Source organism: Pinus tabuliformis, chromosome Q (genome assembly GCF_031772625.1).
Source record: "Pinus tabuliformis cultivar Carrire ecotype Pingquan chromosome Q, CPIR1, whole genome shotgun sequence".
Classification (NCBI taxonomy): Eukaryota; Viridiplantae; Streptophyta; class Pinopsida; order Pinales; family Pinaceae; genus Pinus; species Pinus tabuliformis.
In genome coordinates, this window is record NC_142296.1 from 930,630,877 (window position 1) to 930,650,208 (window position 19,332).

At 36.3% G+C, this 19,332-nt stretch overlaps 1 protein-coding gene across 1 annotated transcript in view; it reads right to left on the minus strand.

Moving 5' to 3' along the window:
• Window positions 1-19,332, minus strand: part of LOC149222517 (elongation factor G, mitochondrial-like) — a 303,311-nt gene that overhangs the window by 111,005 nt on the left and 172,974 nt on the right. Inside the window, exons 15-17 of the mRNA XM_089385480.1 lie at window positions 10,076-10,201; window positions 9,785-9,905; window positions 9,371-9,471 (exon numbers count right to left, since the gene is read on the minus strand). Coding sequence (XP_089241606.1) covers window positions 9,371-9,471; window positions 9,785-9,905; window positions 10,076-10,201 — 348 coding nt within the window. The remainder of the gene's footprint in view (window positions 1-9,370; window positions 9,472-9,784; window positions 9,906-10,075; window positions 10,202-19,332) is intronic.

Below are 19,332 nucleotides of genomic sequence, written 5' to 3' on the forward strand. Positions count from 1 at the left end.
ATTCCCAAATCACTTTTACAAAAGACTCGACTAGAACACTGGGACTCACCTAAGACTTTAACGATAAATTCCACTCTAGCTTTGGGGTGAGGCTAGAGAAAAAAACTTTGTTAATCATCTGTGTTTAGAAACACAGATAATTAGTGAAACGAAAACCTCCTAGGATGAAATTCGTCGCCAAAATAATAGGCTTACCTAGGTTTTTACATAAATACACAGTCTTACTAGCATCATTTACATTACAAATTTGCATAATGGGTTTATAAGGACTCAAAAAGTTGGTGCTGATAATCTTGATCTTTGAAAAAAATTGGCACAACTGCTTCCTTGGAACTTTGACAAAATGTGTCCAACACATCCATTGTGTGCTCTAGGAATTTTTATGTTGAGTCAAGTCAAAGTCATGATGTAAATACCCTTTGGGGGCTCAAGTATCAAGAAAAAAAAAAATATTTCATGTAAAAGAAAAGTCTAGAAACCATCAATGATCAGGTCATCTAGCCCTTGAAGTCGGCCTTGAAGAGGCCCTTGCACCCATCAGAAATACTATAAAAAGAAGAGGGTTCGACCTCCATAACACACACTTGAGCATCAAACATATTAAGACAAACCTGAGGTAAGATGGGAAGTGTGAAATTCTGGGAAGAAGGCAGCGAAGTATCCCTCTCTCTTAGTTTGGTTTTGGTCTACTCCTCCCTCTCATGGCAGCCAAAATTTTGTGGAAAGCTAGGGTTTCCGCAAGTTTGAAGTTGTGCAGTAAGGAGTAGCAATCTTGTTTGAAGATGCAGTTCATTGTCTTGGGTGGCTAGCCTGATCTTGGTGAGTTGTCTATGGTCTATGGTCTTGGAAGTCTCCTTGAATTGATTCTATAAGAAGAGAAGTTCTCTAGGCTTTCCCCTATTGGGGGGTTTTTCCCTGGCTTGGAGCCTATCTCTGGTGTCTCTATTGTTTGCATTGTGATCTTCTTGTTTGGCATTTATCTTGATGATGAACAAAACATGATAATAATAATGATAATATCACAAGAAAGTGTCAAGTTAAAAATATATCATTAATAAAAACCCTATTCAAGTTTGCCTAGTTTTCTCAACATAATGTACATTGTATATGTTTGGTTACAAGTTCAAGCTACCACCCCCCCTATTGCGATAAGATCAAAATTTTATTTTCAACTCACTAAGATCATTTTGTTGCATAATTAGCAATTAATAGTGCTCAGCACCTAGAAAGAGCTCTTTGTAGAGCACTTAATGTACAATACGGTTTACTTTGGTTATGTTAATTTTCCAAAGCCAATATAGATCCCAATTGAAAATTGGAAGAAGCATTGAGATCAGAGCTTAGAGATGGACCTTGTTGAAATGATTACAGAAATTTGGTTTGATAAGCATGACAGTGGTTACAAAGTTTGCATGTTGACAATATTGTGGCAGTGTCATCATAGTGTGTACCAGTAAGTGTCTATTGGACAAAAGCATAGGTTGATCAACGTGACCAAAGTTGATCTTGTTGCTATAGGACAGAGCGAGGTTGCTACTAGGGTTTGGAAGTGTTGGAAAGAACTAGGGCTTGTATTTGGCTTGATTTTTTGTTGAGCAAATGCTTGTATTTCATAGTATCATTAAGTTGTTGCTAGTGTTCGTTTGCTATAGAGGGTTTTTATTGATGCAATGTTTGTATTGATGAAGTTTAACAGTGAGTTGTATGACTAAACTCAGAGTTAGTGAGAGATAGATGTAGGCACAGTGCTACTATGGTTTAACAACTTGATGTGCATGTTGATCAGAGAGTACTATTGATGTATTACAATGATCACATGCAATGGCTGAGCAATATAACTAACATGATCTACCATATTCCTTTTATCTTCTATCTTTAGGGTGGCGGGATGGTGCGAGGCAGAGATTGGGGTATCCTTCAAGTTGGAGCCCGAGAGCACTTCATGGCGGCAGGGTGGTATTAGGGCAAGTTGGAACCTATGCAGGGTGTTGGAGCATCCTTTTAGTCGAAGCTGATAAAACCAAAGCGTTGGAGCATCCTTCCAGTTGGAGCTAGTAAACTATGGTGTTAAAGCATCCTTTCAATTGGAGCTTCATGTTGATGTAGTATTTTCAAATAACTCACTTAGAGCACAATATAATTGTACTTGACTAGTGCATAGTATAGACTCACTTAAAGAGGGCAACAAATATACAGCGTGCCAATGGGCATTAAATGAGTGGGGATTGTATTCCCATGTTGGGCATATACAACCCCCACTCATTTAATGCCCATTGGCAAGCTAGTTATTTTTAGCGCTTAAAGAGCACAATATTTAGTTACTCTATTTCAGAAGTACAACATGTAAAACTACTCACTTAAGAGCACAATATAGTTGTACTTGACTAGTCCATAGTATGTATAGACTTGCTTAAGTGCGCAATATAGTTACTGTATTCGAGAGGTACAACATGTCAAATTAAGAGACTTGACCTTGAATGGGGAGGATCACAACTATTCCAAACTAAACTCAATTGACAAAGGAGCAATCTAACTATTACATTCTTAGCCCATAGTATGTATAGACTTGCCTAAGAGCACAATATAGTTACTCTATTCTACAGGTACAACATGTCAAATTAACAGACTTGACCTTGAATGAGGGGGATCACAACTATTCCAACCTAAACTCAATTGACAAAGGAGCAACCTAACTATTACATTCTTTTGCTTTTTTGGTTTTGAAATTCTACCATATAATTTTTGGTAAGATTGTGAATTTTTGTTGTTTAAAATGTTTTTTTAATATAAATAGATTCAATGCACTTGAGTTATTGACTCACTTAAGAGCACAATATAATTACTATATTTTGGAAGTACAACATGTCAAATTAAAAGACTTGATCATAGAGAAGATCACAACTATTCCAAACTAATCTCAATCAACAAAAGCGCAATCTAAGTATTGCATTTCTTTGTTTTTAAATTTTATAATTTTTAATAAAATTGTGAATTTTCATTATTTAAAATGTTTTTTTAATAAATAGATAGAGCTTCATGTTGATGTAGTATTTAAAGACCTATATTAAAACCATTCAGTGGTTTTTCTCCCGAAAGGATTTCCACCTAAAAATCCCATGTACTCTCTTTGATGTTGTGCATTGTTGAATGGTGTTACTGGTTTATGTTTTAATCTAATGCTAATGTTATTTAATGTGTGAAGATTAAAAATTAACTAATTGAAGTGAAATATTGATTCACCCCCTCTCAATATTTCCAACAATTAGTATCAGAGTTTGTTCCTTCAATTGCATCTCAATAGCTAGAAGGTTGATCTTAAAAAAGCACAAATGGGAAAGTTAAGGAAGCATGCATCCAAATGATCAAAGGAAGTCTTTGGTATTACAGTTGTCTCAAAAATCTATTATAGCTAATGAAGAGAATCAAGTTGGTCCAGCTCCTGAGTTCGATGAAACCAAATATGAAATATAGGAATACAGAATGGAAGGCTATTTGAAAGCTCATGGATATGATGTATCACACTCTGTTGTTTCTAGAAACACATCCACAAACGAATCTAGAAGGTACAATAAAAAAGAAATGAATGCCATTCTTAGTGCTCTACCAGATTTTGTGAAAGCCAAAGTGGATCAATGCTCATCAACCAAAAAGCTTTGAAATCTCTACTCAAAAAGGCATGCAGGTCAAGATGAAAATGATGATGATGATTGTGATTTGGATAAAGTAGATGAAGAAGAAGTAATAGTCGACATGGAAAGAGAATTGTTGAGTGTCTTCATGATCTTAGAAAAACAGAGAAGAAAAAGCATATACTCAAAGAAGAAGATGCTCTCTTAAGACTTCAAGTGTAGGAAGCAGAAAAGAAAGAGAAAATTTTGACAAGTCAATTAGAGGAATTTGTTCAGAAGTTCGAGGAAAAAGTTAGTCAAAAGCAAAAGCAACATGATGCAGCTCTATATGAAATAATCAGGCTTAAGGAAAGCAAAAAGATCAATTGCAAGATGTCAAAAGGAAGTATCATGTCATTAATTAGGAGGATCAAGAAATTACTCGCTTGAAGATGAAGGCAAAAGAAGCAGATGAAGCTCCATGCAATGAAGACACAAGCTCCAAGCCCCCAAAGCAAGATTGAAGATAAGCCTGATAGCAAAATCCTTCAAAGGCCAAATCAAAGTGAAGCACCGACGAAGCTTGAAAATGTTGTTGCTCCAAGAAGTAATGTTTAAGTAATCAAGGACAAGGATCAACAATGGGTTGTACCTCCTTCAAAAAAGAATGTCTTCAGAAGATATTCAAGACAAGACAACTCATCCAAGTACCCTAGTATGTTTAATGGTTATTCTTTTTTGTGTACTAACTTTGGGCATAAGGTTGGGGACTGCGGAACTTATGACAGGGATGATTATCAAGGCCCTACAAGTAAGCTTATAGGAACACAAAACAAATATCAAAAATGGTTTTGTCAGCAGAAAGTATATGTCAGTTGCTCCATCATTCATGTATCATGTCGAATGCTTCAAATGCCATAATTATGGACATATAGCTCATGATTACAAATACATGTGGGAATCTTCTAGGAAGGAGAACTCTAATATCAGGTACAAGAATGTTTGGAGAAGAAAAAAAAAGTGAGAAGATCTGGTGAATGAAAAACTCTCAGCATTCATGCTCTCAGGATTTGTAAAGTCGCAACATCATGATGAATCTGCAGGTACAAAGCAAGATGTCAAGTTTCACGATGACCCAGGTGCAGAGTTGGTGCATACATTGTTCTGAACAATCCATCTTGGAGACTCCCTATCCTATGAATGTTGAAGAGGAGGAGTATAAGTACATATTGTTGCAAATTTTAAGATCTATCCTTTGGCAGTTTGATATGGAACAGATTGCAATGTGAAGAAGTAGTTTGAGCAAAAATCAGTATTGTGGGTAGATTAGTCAACTTTGTGTTCAATGGAGTAGCAGAGTCATGGAAAAATTTCAAGGAGGACTCGTTGTCTTTGTCACAAAGGTAAATTATTTCAGTAATGCATATGACAGGTGGAATCCACTATGGCAAGCCATGAGAGGCATAGTGCTTAGGGCGAGAGTAGTAAAAGAAAGAAATGCATGTTGCAAGAAGATAGAGGAAGATATTTCGTCAAGGGGAGTAACTATAAAATTTAAAACTATATATATATCTATATATATATATATATATATATATATATATATATAATTCAATTAGGTAATTATACTCCTATGTAAAAATGAAAATAGCATACCAACATTAAAATAAATTTATAAATATTTCAATACATGGCCAAATTCAAGAAACAAACATCTGGTTATTGAGAAAATATCAATGAATATAAACAAAGCTGACTTCTAATGTAATTTGCTAATTTTATTAATATTTAACAGGAGGGAAAATTCAGGGAAAGGGGCTAAAGGCTATCCAACAAATAATTGTAAATATAAAAACAGAGTCAAAATAGAGTCAGCTTCCAATAAAGTTTAATAATAGTTCTAAAACCCCATTGGATGGTGTGGTTGGACAGCAGTCAGTGGACCAATTTCCCTCCACATGATATTATTGACCACCAGTGCATGTAGTGTCCCATCTGAAGATATATCTCACAGTGAACATGCATTTGAGACTTTTCCCTTGATACCACATAAATGTAATAAGGATTAGTGGATTACATATTTAATTTTACACAAGTGCAGCATGTTCCAAATGGCAGTGTATCCCACTATCATTGTCAATCACTAACCCACTGAACATGTAGCCTCAGAATTGAATCTATGAAGAAAGGGGACGGTTGCATTTGTTGCTTGTCACTTAGAGAATGGTACAGACTCGGAGTGCTATGTGACATCCAGTCAGAGGAAGAATGTTATGTTTTTCGAATATTTTAACCCTTACAAAACAAACTTCAACTGAATGTCAACGAACTTCAACAAATGAAGGTGAATTTCATTACAATTTTATTGGAATTAAACTTTTACTTCAAATTCATCTTGAAATTAACCAAACCTCAACAATTTTATTTGACCTGTGTTTAGGGAAGAAGAAGGAGCGTGAGTGGAATGCCTAGCAGCGGATTGCAGACAAGAGGGCCTCCATCTCAAGTTTACTTTGAGATTTACTTCCTCCTCTACTACTATTTTGTTTCTCCCTCTTTCACAGGTGGTTATTTTGCATGGAGCGGGCGGTGGGGAGGCTAGAACCCTAGCCGCCTTCGCCCCCTGGTCCATGCTTCACTAATTTTTTATGGAGTCGTTGTCTATGCATCTTATCCGATGGGCGTCTTTGTTTTTGCAACTCATCAATAACAGTGTGGATGTTGTTTCTCAAGTGGACATGGGGTCTTGCTCCATGTCGTCTTCATTCCCATTTTGCTCTAGTCCTGCATGGTTGCCCTGCCTTCCATCTAAGAGCAGTGTCGGCTCCTTCCCTTGGGCCCTAAGGCCTCTTTCTCCTATCATCGGGGGCTCTTTTTCTAGGCTCGTGATGTGGGTTCCTCATCTCGGCAGCTCATCTCTAACCCTGTCGAGTTTTGGCTATCGTCGTCTTCCTTTGGACATAGCCTCCCTATTTCTTTTTTGTTTCTTCAGGTGACTTCCCTCTAAAGCAAGCGATGGGGTTCGTCGATATTTCGTTTGGTGTTCCCGCTCATTTTTTCTTTGAAGCCATGCTTCATTCGAGGCTTCCGACTAGTTTTCTTATCGGCCCATCGTTTGTTAGGTTTGTTGACAGATTTATCAAATGTAATGGTTTCCATTTGTTGGGCTTCTTGTGGTGACTTTTCATGGGGTTTTTCAATGGGCCTGCATGCCCTGTATAATGATTTTTGTATCGGACATTTTTGGCTCAAGATTGCATATGCACATTGTGTGTCTATAGAATGTAATTTTTATTTTCGTTATTAAAAATTACGGTTGTTTTTCTTTGGGGAAAAAATGTGACCTATGTTTAAAGTTCAACAAATTCAGAATTTCAACATTTAAAATTGCCGAACTAGATGACTTAGTCTTGAACTGCCAAGAAGTGGTGGAGTTGAGTTCAATAAACAAGCCAAGTTTTATGTCAATGGTGGAAAGGTTGGCTATTTTGCCAACATTAGTTCTCATCCGACTAGTGAGCCAATGGTTAGAGAAAAGGATGGTGACATAAATCTTACTTCATCAACATTGCCAGATGTTATTCAATTCAAATCACACTATTTTGAAAATCTTATCTTGTAGACTGCACACATCTTGCTTGTCCAAAAGCTTTTGTCTTTATGTATTTTGAACAAGCATGTAAAATGACCACTATGGGAGGGTCTTATAGATAATGATCATATTTAAAAAGACAAATTAGGACTTAGAAGGCTTGAAAAAAAGTCGAGCACTAATAAAGTAATGTAACAATGGGGCATTTTAATCTGGTAATTAATGCAGTGGTTAATAGTTAGGTATTTGGGAGCCCCGAGGGATAGCTCAAATGGTCGAGTTCCCGTTGCTAAGCACTTTCCCGGTTGGGAGGTCACGGGGTCAAATCTCCTCCACGCCCTCGGGGTTAGGCCTGATATGGCCGACCGGCAGATCCCTTCGGGTGGAACTGCCCCGCTTCTCTACGTGGACGTAGCGGCCACTCAGTGCCCGTGAACCACATTGAAAAAAAAAAAAAAATAGTTAGGTATTTGGGAATTACATAATATAATCCTTTATCCTACTATGTAATGAGACATTGCATCATCTAATGGATGAATGAATCCACTCTCTCGATCTAATGTGTATTCCAATCATGTCATGATTACGCCATCTCAAAGCATTTGGACATGATGAGTAGAGGGTTTGAAAATTGAGAAGTCACGCTACTACAAATTTCTGAATACTCTGCAATATAGCTTTTGAGCAGCCCGAACATTACAATTACGAAGGCAGGAATAAAGCGTGGTTTTAATTTTTCAGTTCATGCGTTGAACAGTTTTCTGATTGGAATGAGTTGACTTTTCTTTTTAATTAGTCCGGATTATTATAACATGGATCTATAATATTGTTTGGCTTTGTTATTTCGGATGTAACCTTTTTGGCACGAACTATATCATTTGGAACTCTAAATTGCGCATTGCTAGTTAACTGCACTGCTATATCGTTTGGAACGCTATCAAAGTTACTATACTGCTACTAAGTTGTTGAAGTGACCTAATATTGCTTGCATTATTGCATGAACCAATAATGTCATTAATTTAAGCAACTATATTCGAAAAAATAAATTAACCACTACAGGAGAAATTCTAGGGCAAAAATTACCCTAGAATATTACAGTTGTGATATGCATGGATACTCTTCACGAGAAGTGGCTATACAAGAGAGGGTAGAGCTCAAGCTATAATTGCCTTTTGCTTGCTTTTACATCCCTTTCCATTCCTTTACATTTTGACATTTGGCTTGTGCTTTTTTTTCTTACAACTGCATCAACCTCGGGTATATTCAACCCCTTCTTCTCACAAGACAAGACCAACAGGGAACCAGTACAAGCTACTAACAACAACCAATCAAAAGTGGGGGATAAGGGACATTGGGACATGATGACAAGTGTTAGGTATGAATAACATGGAGTGCTGCCATCATCAGAACCTCCTGTTTGTGCCCATCCTAGACAGTGAAAGAAAAGACCCTAAGGAAGTCACACTAAACTAGGGACACATGATAACTACCAAGGTGAAGTAAGGTAACAAGTACACAGCCAATAGCAGTCAATAATCCAATTTCCACCTGTGATCTACAATGCCTTAAACATTAAATGAAAGCACTTAGATGCTAAAATGGTTAAAGTGCCTCACAATAGATGACCCACATTCAATGGATGAGTAACCTGGATCAATGAGTACACTAACCAGAATGGATGATATTTATCTGAGGCTGGCTATCTGTGGATCATAGCAGGGCTGTTGGCTGGCAAGCTGCAACACAAGGGAAAAAATTTCTCCTAGGGTTACCCATGTATCTGGATGGGTAACAATGACATTGGTACCTTCCCTAGTTATCATTTAACTATTCCAATTTCAGGCATTAAATCTTCAGAGTCAATATTAGGAATCGGACACTTTTGAGTGCTAACAGGCCCTACAAATCCATAACTCCAATTTCCCACACAAAGAATACCAAAACAGATGACAAATATGTAGTGAACCATTTCAGATCACTAATTACAAAATAACATCAAAGAAACAGGTTTGAACTTGGTGACAATTTTGAGCTGGATATTTCTGAAGATAAAATAAAGCTAGACAAACACACTTAAATGCAGAGACACGGAGTATGAAAAGCTTTCCTATAGATGTAATCAAAGATAGTCTTCTGTATAATAAAGAACTGTGATCAAAGAGGAAATCACCTATTGATGTCGCCAGAAATTGGACCTTGAAATTCTGTAGGTGCTTTAAGTTCTAGCAGCATTATGGGTTCCAATATCACTGGCCTTGCTTTTGTATAACACTGTTTAAAAAATAAATAAAGAAAACTGCTTAATTAAAACTAAAAAAAGATTACTAAAACGCAACAACTCAATATAAGTTTTATGTAGAATCACCCTAGAAGGCTAACCACAAAATAATCTCACCATAAAAGGGGATCAGCATGTGAAAATGAACTGCAAGAGTTCTAAGCATGTCTCACCATATAAAATTGTACATTCAATGAACTCAATCAAAACAACAAATTGTTTGGAACTCCAAATAAAGTTTATTTAAAACAACTCTATTAATTCATTTAAAGAGAGACATTCAAACTATTAGTCATAGAACTTTACCTGTCTGAATGCATATATAGCAGCAAGCTTGAAAGCAAGCTCACTAGAATCTACTGAGTGTGCTGCCCCATCTGTCAAGACCACCCTTATTTGCTCAACTGGATGACCAATCAGTGAACCTCTGTACATTTTAAAGAGGAGTTAAGACAATGTAATGCTAGCAAGCACAAGTAACATATCATTACCTTGTCCAACTTAAGCTGAAATAATAAAAGAGTTTGAGAAATGAAATAGTTTGGCCACAGGATCTTCCTTGTTCTCCAACAAAATAAATAAGACACAGAAACATACGAGTTGCTTGCTTCTTTGAACCCCTTCTCAATTGCTGGGATAAAACCTGAAGGTATTGCTTGTCCAATCATCATATTCTCAAATTCAAATTTTGTGCTTGAGTCTTTCGGCAATGGTTCAATATAACTGCACAAGCATGAAAAAAGTCAGCCTCTCGTACCATCAGATTACCCATATACAAAATTAGCATGGCTATAAGCCTCCAAGACTGGAATTTGAATATTTAGAGTTTTAAAATGGCAATTCACCAAGATCACTTCTACTCCATGCCCATATGATCTCTATCTGTGAGTGGAAGTACTTGAAAAATAATTGATTGCTTTCTGTTTTCTTTCTATACTTCCAGAAGATCTAGGAGCACAAATGGAACTATAATGTCTAAAGGTTCGATATAAATACATTTAGAACTGATATTGCCAGTGGAGAGTTGCTTCCCTAAATGCAAACTTGTATGTACCTTCCTGTCAGACCCTACAGACTCTAAACAGCTATAGCTTTCACAAATACAAATTACTGAGAAAGGCTGCACGCACATTTATGACAAGAGCAAGAAAAGCCCAAAAACTGAGTATTGGCCATCAAAAGGCACTTAAAAATATATATGAACCACCAATCAATCAATCATTAAGCCATTGTTCCAATGGGACACATCGCCCAAGAATGGGGCGCCCCCCCCATGTTTCCCATGCTCCAAGGGTGCTTGGGGATTCTAGGGAAATGTTTCCCCACATCCCCCTTTTGGGGAAAGTCAGGGAAAGTTTCCCCAGAAGGGGACACGCGTTCCCCCAAAAGGGGCCATCTAGGCTCTCCCCTGCCCCATTCCTCCCCAACACCCACCCCCAGTCTCCCAAACCACATTTTTTTCCAACAACCCTCTAAGAACAAAAAGAGAGGATAGAGCTTTCAGGAGTTTGTGACCTTGGTAATCAATGGTAATAATATTTATTAAAGTAAAAGGATTGAAAAGGTAAGGAAAAGGAGAATGCCGATAAAGTAGAAAAGATAAAGATAAAGGAGAATGTCAACTTTTACTTAAATTTTTAACATTACAATTCATTGTTTCAGGATGTTTGATAGTGGTTGCTACCGCATCGGACTTCATATGGAGGAAGTACAATTTCATACCCCATTCAAAATTCAGATTTCATCCCATCAAGGTTGAAATCTTCAAAAGAGCCTTGAAAGGCCTTATTAGGTATGTCTTAATGCTAACCCACTAACTCATTCCTAACGTCCAATTACCTTTCATTTGTTTTTTCCTAAGTTGCAGGAAACATTGGAGAAGGGTCCGTTTCTAGCCAAAAACGAAACAGAAACGAGGAAACTCGTACTGTATGGCCTACAAAACGCGTTTCTGGCCATACTAGCCCGTTTCTCGAGGAGAAAGCATGGCTAGTAAGGCCGTGAACACATTTCCAGGCCGTACGACGGAGTTTCCTCTTCTAATTTGACTTTTCTTGTATTTTTTTTATTTTTTCGCTTCTAATTTTTTATTGGGCAACTAAAATATCTTTTGGATGCCTCTCAAGTTACAAAAAAGAGGATTTTCTTGAGAGGGGTAGCCTAATGTTCAAGCCTATGGCCCTAGTGTTGATATGTAGTTCATGGTAATGCTAAATTCTTAAAGTAAAAGTGACATTCTCCTTTATTTTTCATTTTCATCATTTTACTTAAATTTTTAACATTACCATGAAATGACTTAGGACGTTTGAGAGTGGTTTCGCCCTCATTGATTTCATATGGAGAAAGTAGAAATTTAGATCTCACTCAAAATCCAACAGACTTATCTGTTTTTCAGGATTTCAAGATTGGGGGGATTGCAATGTTTCCATTGGATTTTGTCATGTACTAGGGCATGGAACTTGTATTTAATCAAGAGAACCAAGCCCTCTGTGTAGGGGAGACTCCCAATAATCAAGAGCACGTAGGATACTAGGGTATGGAACTTGTATTTAATCAAGAGCACTAAGGTCGTTCGACTATGTAGGAGGAGACTCCCAATCAAGCACGAGACAAAAAATTCTAAATTTCTCGTGGCTGATTTTGGATATTGCTATTTTCATTATGTGATCATTCATGAGTAAATGTGATGTAAATTTAGAGACTTACAGTTTATGCATTGACAATTGACAATTTAATCATAATGTAATAAATTAGAATGTAACATATATGCTTTATGATTGCACATATTTCTTAAATGTCCTAATATATATATATATATATATATATATATATATATATATATATTGTGTTTCCCCGTTTCCAAAATTTTGGGGGGTCACGTTTCGTACCTGTGCCCGTTTCGGAAACTCATAGCCGTTTCCCCATTTCCTGCAACTTAGGTTTTTTCTAAGGGGGTTGATTTATTCGCTTCGTTAGCCAAGTGTTTCTAAGGAGATGGATGGAACAGGAGTCTCGATGGCTGCAATCAAAATGAAGGAGTTACTTATGAAAAGCCCCAAATCAGATTGTTTCTATCCAATCCTTTGAACATTGCATGAGAGGCAATACTTTATGTTCGGCTAACACTCCATATATCTCCTTAGAAACCCTTAGTTAACCAAGCAAAGTAGACCCAAAAATTCCTTACACAATGCCTTCCTCAGTGATTTGGAAAGCAAGGGGGGGCAGGAGTAGTGGATGGTGTGGGGTGGGGGGTTGCACCACTAGGGGGTAACTCTATTACTATAAGGCTTTGCAAGACCTTCAATGAGTAAATACTTCTGGTCAAGCTTTCAAAGGCCCTCACATCAGCAGTAAATACTTTGAAAAATAAGGCCTTCAAAGCCCCTATTGAGTGTTGGAAAAATTCAAGGCCCATTTCAACCATTATCAACCCTTAGTTAATGAAAAAAGAAAATCCCCCCTATGACGAAGTAAAACTGTTATCTCCATTTCAACCACAAATTCAACCTGAGGTATAGCCCTACAATGAAAAAGGTAACCGCAACAGATTTTGGATCTGTTCCTCCTATTTATTTTGTTTTAGAGCATTACAGGGTTTGAAAGCTCATATTTATTGGTTGAATTGTGCATGCTATTCCATATTTGGAAGGCCCTTTTAACCCCCAGATGCACCATGTTCATATCTTATATCATTTAATTCATTTAGTGTCTTCTTTAATTCACCATGTCAGGTTTTACAGTTTACTGAATTTGAGAATTGAGAGATGATGTAGTAACAGACGGCAACAAAATATGTTTCAATACTGGCAACCGTAGGAACTTCATGTACTTGTACTTCAGAGTTACAAAATCAAAGTGGGAATTTTCACCAAAAAATGATGTTGATTTAAAGCCTAGAAGAAAGAAACAACACATGTTTATTTCTGAAGTTCAATTGCACACACTCTTAATCTTTGAGTAGGAATTAAACGTTGTGTTACAGAAGAAATCAAGAATCTAAGTTACGGGAACCCGGCCCCAGGTTTCTGGGTTTGAATGCACTGGAAATGGCCGAAGCATTTTGTGAGTTGTTTCCTGCTTTGCAAATGTGTCCTTATACATTTCAAGATGTTTCCATCACATTTCAGCCTGAACAGCCATTATTTCGACTCATTTCCAATGTTCCACCAAGACACTGGTGCGGGGAGACCAATGTTACCAGACTCGGAATCGGCAATAAATCGGCGAGGCAAAAGAGCGAAGAGTTTTAATCGGATCAGGAAAAAATCGGTGAATTCAATAATTAAAGATATACACATATATCAAATTAAAAAAAATCATTTTTCATTGATATTCAATAAAGTCATGTCCAAGACTCCAAACAATGCAGAATATCAATAGATGTCCAAAATATCATGAATGAATAAATATCTCATATATGTTATGAGTCCAAACATGATCCAAAGCACTGAGTCCTGACTCCTAACCAATGACTACATAGAACCAGAAGCATCTGCCTCTAAAAGTGTATAAAATATTGCATACTAATCAGTTAAAAAGCAGTAACTAAAATCTCTTGATTGTTGCTGAAATGATACGATAATGATTTGGTATTGAAATATCTGACAGAGCACGTGTTGAAGCTAACACTGGAGCACATTGCACACTACGACTATATTACGCAGCGTAAACTGAAACTGAAACCATGCCTCTATTACCTTCTCAGTGTATGAGTTGTGGGCCTGAGCAGTGAGAAGAGAGTTATGGACCGACGTTTAATTTTTAACCTAACTAAACCATGCAACTAAAAATGCGGGATCCCTAAAAGTTAAAACCCTTGCTCGCTGAGTTGAGGGCTGAAAATTGCCTCGCTTAAATCACAATTAATCAGTGAGTTGCAAGTCAAAATTATGTTGACCACGAGTCAAACTCGGTAAATGCGAGTTTGACTCACCCAGAGTTGAATCGGATTGTTTGAGGGAAGAGCAGAGTTTGACTCGCGATTAATCGCGAGTGATTGGAGATTCATGTTTCACTGGGGGAGACGCGAGTGCGAGGAAACGCACAGGGGGGACGTGTGAGAGTACCCTCAAATTTTAGGGAAATCTAGCGGGTGTGGGGGGATGTCGGGGTGTGTGTGTATATATATAGAGAGAGAGGGAGAGAGAGAGAATTCAAGTTCATATTCATTGTTCAATAATGAAAGCATAAATATTAAATAGACTAATAGTAATATGGATACCAATACAATGAAAATTGAAATTTGATCCACACATAAAATTTAAATTCATAATTGAATTAAATAATGACATACATTGATCCATCCTCATCATTCATTTTGATACATCATTCATATGACATACTCATTATTCATCCATACCATGAGATTCAATAAAAGAATTCAATAATGACATATTCAAATACATTGATCCATATCATTCATCATTCATCACTCTACACAATCTACATTGATTTAAAAATTAAATTCATCATTAATCATTCTAGAATTTAAATTGAAAGCAAAACATACTAGTATATTACTATATATTATACACTAGACACTTAAGTTTTGAGGGGGGATGCCCAAACGCACCCCTTTTGGGGAGTCTCGTTCCCCACACCGGGGAAACGCACCCCTTTTGGGTCTCCCCAAGACTCCCCAAAAAGGGTGTGTGGGGAAACACACCCCAAGTAGACTCCTCGTCCCGGGTGTGTGGGGTACAAGGGGTGCGTGAACCCGACCTTGCGGGACGCAACCCTGTGGAACACTACACATTTCTACTCATCTCAAGCCTGCACAACTGCAAGAGCTCTGCGGCATCCAAAGAAAACCTTTGAAATATGCTTAATGAGATGAATGTAATCGTAATTTAAGTCAAACTATTCCAAAAACACAATAACAAACTTTTACATGAGGATATTTTCAGCATCCTTACAAACCGAGCTGAGGGAAGAATTTGCTAGTTTTGCTCCTAGATAGGATGAATATTCAAGATATATTGGCTTTGGAGGAGAGGAAAACCATGAACCCAGTTACATGGTATATTTTTCATGGAGTAAATGGTGTACACTTGCAAACCACTCTTCTCTCACAAGTGACAAGAACTTCATCGGTGGAATGACACTAGAGTACCTATAGTTTCATTCATTCTGTGAAGCACAAGTCGCAATCATAGCGAGCCAAGGATCTTGTCTATATGCATTCAAACCTGCAACAAGTGTCTCCTAGAGGGTAAGAATATGCGAGTGAGCCTCATAAAAAGTGGGATGTTGTTATGAATAAAATATATATATAATAATACAAATAATGTAAACAATAATAACAAAAAATAATGATTAATTAATTAGTAACTAGTTAATGAAGACGTATGTCCCTAAGGACATGACCATTGGTGAAGAGGTATATACCTAGGTATATAAGAAGGCCCTCACCCTAATTGTAATCATCTCATCAAATCTTTTATATAATATTTAATATACATTACTTGTCCTACAATGGATGTCTTTGTCTTTGACATATTCTGAAGATTATTGTTGCGTATATGAACTTTGTTCGTTACATTGGTATCAGAGCTTAGACGAACATTGTTCATTACATTGGTATCAGAGCTTAGACAAACTTTGTTTGTTACATTGGTATCAAAGTTGTTCAATCCTCTGGCTGCTCAACCATTGCACAAGAGCTTCGTTCTCCGATCTTTGTCGTTGACTTTCGAAATTCGTCAACTCTGTTGCCAGCGTGATTGAAGTGTTTCACTACACAATTTTGGAGATTCTCCATTTCGCCATCAGGCCCTTGGCCATTTAAAAAAAAAATTAAGAAAATTATTATAAAAAGAAGATTCATTAAAAAAAAGGAAAAAAAGAAAAAGAAAATACATGTATCTATATTAAAAAGAACAAATAAATAAATATATATATATATATATATAATCAAAGAGGAAAGAAAAAAAATGTTATATAAAAAGAATTAAAAAAAAGGTCACCAAAAATATATTAAAAATATATATATATATATATAGATATTATAAAATAAAAATAAAAATAAAAATTATATATATATAAGAAAAAAAGGGTATAAATTATAGAAATATAAAAAGGTGAAACAAAAATAATTATATAAGTAATAATAATAAAAAAACAAAATTGTAGTTGTAGCGCGAACAATCGCATAGACGCAACCGCTGCTCAACCGGTTGCACCATTGCCTCCCGACCACTTCGCATAGCCATCGTCTGAATGAACGTAGCCACAAACTCCATTTTCGTTGACACCGCTACTAATCCGACAATGGACAGGATCAACTCTACCATTACTTGTCTTCCTCTCTCCGTCACTACACCTTCCAACTCTACGCGACCACATCTGACCATCACATCAGTATTTTCGACCATCCCTGTCACCAGTTATTCTTGCCCGTCGTCCATCTTGTTTCCATCTTTGTTGTCGCATCCTCCTGCCCACAACTCCCTTATCTCATCTCGAATGCCATCAATCGTCGTCCAACAGTCCCATTATGTCTACTTGGCAACTACACCACTGCTCATCGAATTTAAAAGAAAAAATATTTTTCTGCCAATTGTTATGAAAGGTGGTTCACCCATTGAACTAATCAGGATTTCTGTAGAGTCATGACCGTTACCAAACAATTGGGTTTAATTCGCATAAAGTCAAAGGAAATATTTGTTTTCTTAAAGGAATTCAATTCAGGTAATGTGAGAATTATATAATAATAATTATAAAATATAAACCGTTGAAATATATAAAGTAGAAAAAAAAGGGGTAAAGTGGAACATTACGAAATTTATTTTCACCAAAATACATAGAAAGACGAATATTAAAGTACAAAGTTAGAAAAGAGGGGTATTAAAGTACAAGTTACAAAGAAAGGTATTATAGAAGGGCAAAGGTTTTTTTTTAGTAAAAGTTGAAGGAAGTCAAAATCAATTCCACACAACAAGCATTATTTTGGATTAAATGTTTGTTTTGTATAACATATATTGAATATCCATGGATTCATAAAAATTGCGAATTATGTTGTCCAACATGTGGAAAATTATTTAATGCGGAAGAATGTCAAGATGATGTACTGATGCAAATGACAGAACGAGAGGAAAAACTTGCAAAACTAGAACAAAAATTAACAGAAAAGGACGAGGAAATTTTACGTTTAAGGGACCATAGCCAAAAATTACTTGCGAAGGTCAAAAAGTCCAAGGAAAGAAAGAAAAAATTAGAAGAAAAGGAATGTGTCAAGAAGAAATTCAATGAGATTCTATCAGAGAAGGAAGAAGAAAATTTGCGCTTAAAAGACCTGAATCAAAGATTATTAGAACAAATCATAGATCTAAGGATGAAAAGCTTAAAATTCAAAACACTGAAAATAAGGTTGATGAATCAAAAACCAAAGAACTCTTACGTCTGAGAAACCATAATCAAAGTCTACTCACTCAAATTAAGAAACTTAGGGATGAGAAGAAATCATTAAAAAACAAGTTAGAAGAACTACTAATCAAAGAAGTGTCGGAGTCTTTAATCCACGTTGAAGAAAAAAATATGAACATCGATCCAATCAATATCACAACAAAAGAAAATGACAAAACAATTGAATGAAAAACATATTCAGATGTTGCATTTCAAACGATGGAAATTCCAAGTAATGATTCAGTAGCCAACTCAACAACATTAGTTCCTGAAGAAAATCAGGAAATTATCACACCCGTGTTAAAGGAAGGGCAAATAAGAAGTACTCCTTATTGACATCTGAACCACAAGAACAGACACCCCAATCAGTCTATGTATCTGTATCACTCAAAACAGAAACAACAAACCCATGTTCTAAAGAATATTGATGTCAGCACAATCCAGACTGACGATAACAAATTAACCCAGCTATCAAGTAATTGCCAAGTTTCCCAGAAGATTAATTTAGGATGGTTTGATCTCTTCTCAGTGCGAGAATTTTGTTTATCACTTAGAGTATCATATCATCTTGTATCAACGAAGATGAAAGTATTGAGACAAGAAGATATTCAAAATGGGAAAAGAGATCAAGCCCTTTCATTAGTAAGCTTTGAGGACAAAGCTTTTTGAAGAGGAACACAATGTTATGAAGAAAATATATACAACATAATACAAATAATGTAAACAATAATAATAATAAATAATGATTAATTAATTAGTAACTTGTTAATGAAAAGGCATGTCCCTAAGGACATGACCGTTGGTGAAGAAGTGTATGCCTAGGTATATAAGCAGACCCTCACCCTCATTGCAATCATCTCATCAAATCTTTTATATAATATTTCATATACATTACTTGTCCTACAATGGATGTCTTCGTCTTTGAAGCATTCTTAAGATTATTGTTGTGTATATGAACTTTGTTCGTTACATTAGTATCAGAGCTTAAACAAACTTTGTTCGTTACATTGGTATCAGAGCCTAGACGAACTTTGTTCGTTACAGATGTCAACCCCAAATCATTTGACCTGAACCTCTCTCTTGCTGCAGTAAATATTGATGAAATAGGAAGCACTTCTTCCATTCCACAATCCACTATTAAACATGCATTGTATTCTATTTTTCTCGGTGATATGAACATGTGGCAATATGTACTAGCATATATAGCTTCATCTATAGTGGCTGATTTAGGGTTTTTGCCTAATGTAATCATCTTTGGGAGTTTAGTATAGGCATGGATTTCCTGTTAAATTCTCATTTGTGTTTATCATTGCCATTTTCTTGATTATTCTATTCAAACTCGCAAGATAATGAATCTATTTTTTCAAATATTTACATTTTTTGTATTTTAAAACATTGTGCCTCGACATTTCCAAACTTTTAGGGGGGTCACATTTCCACAACATAAC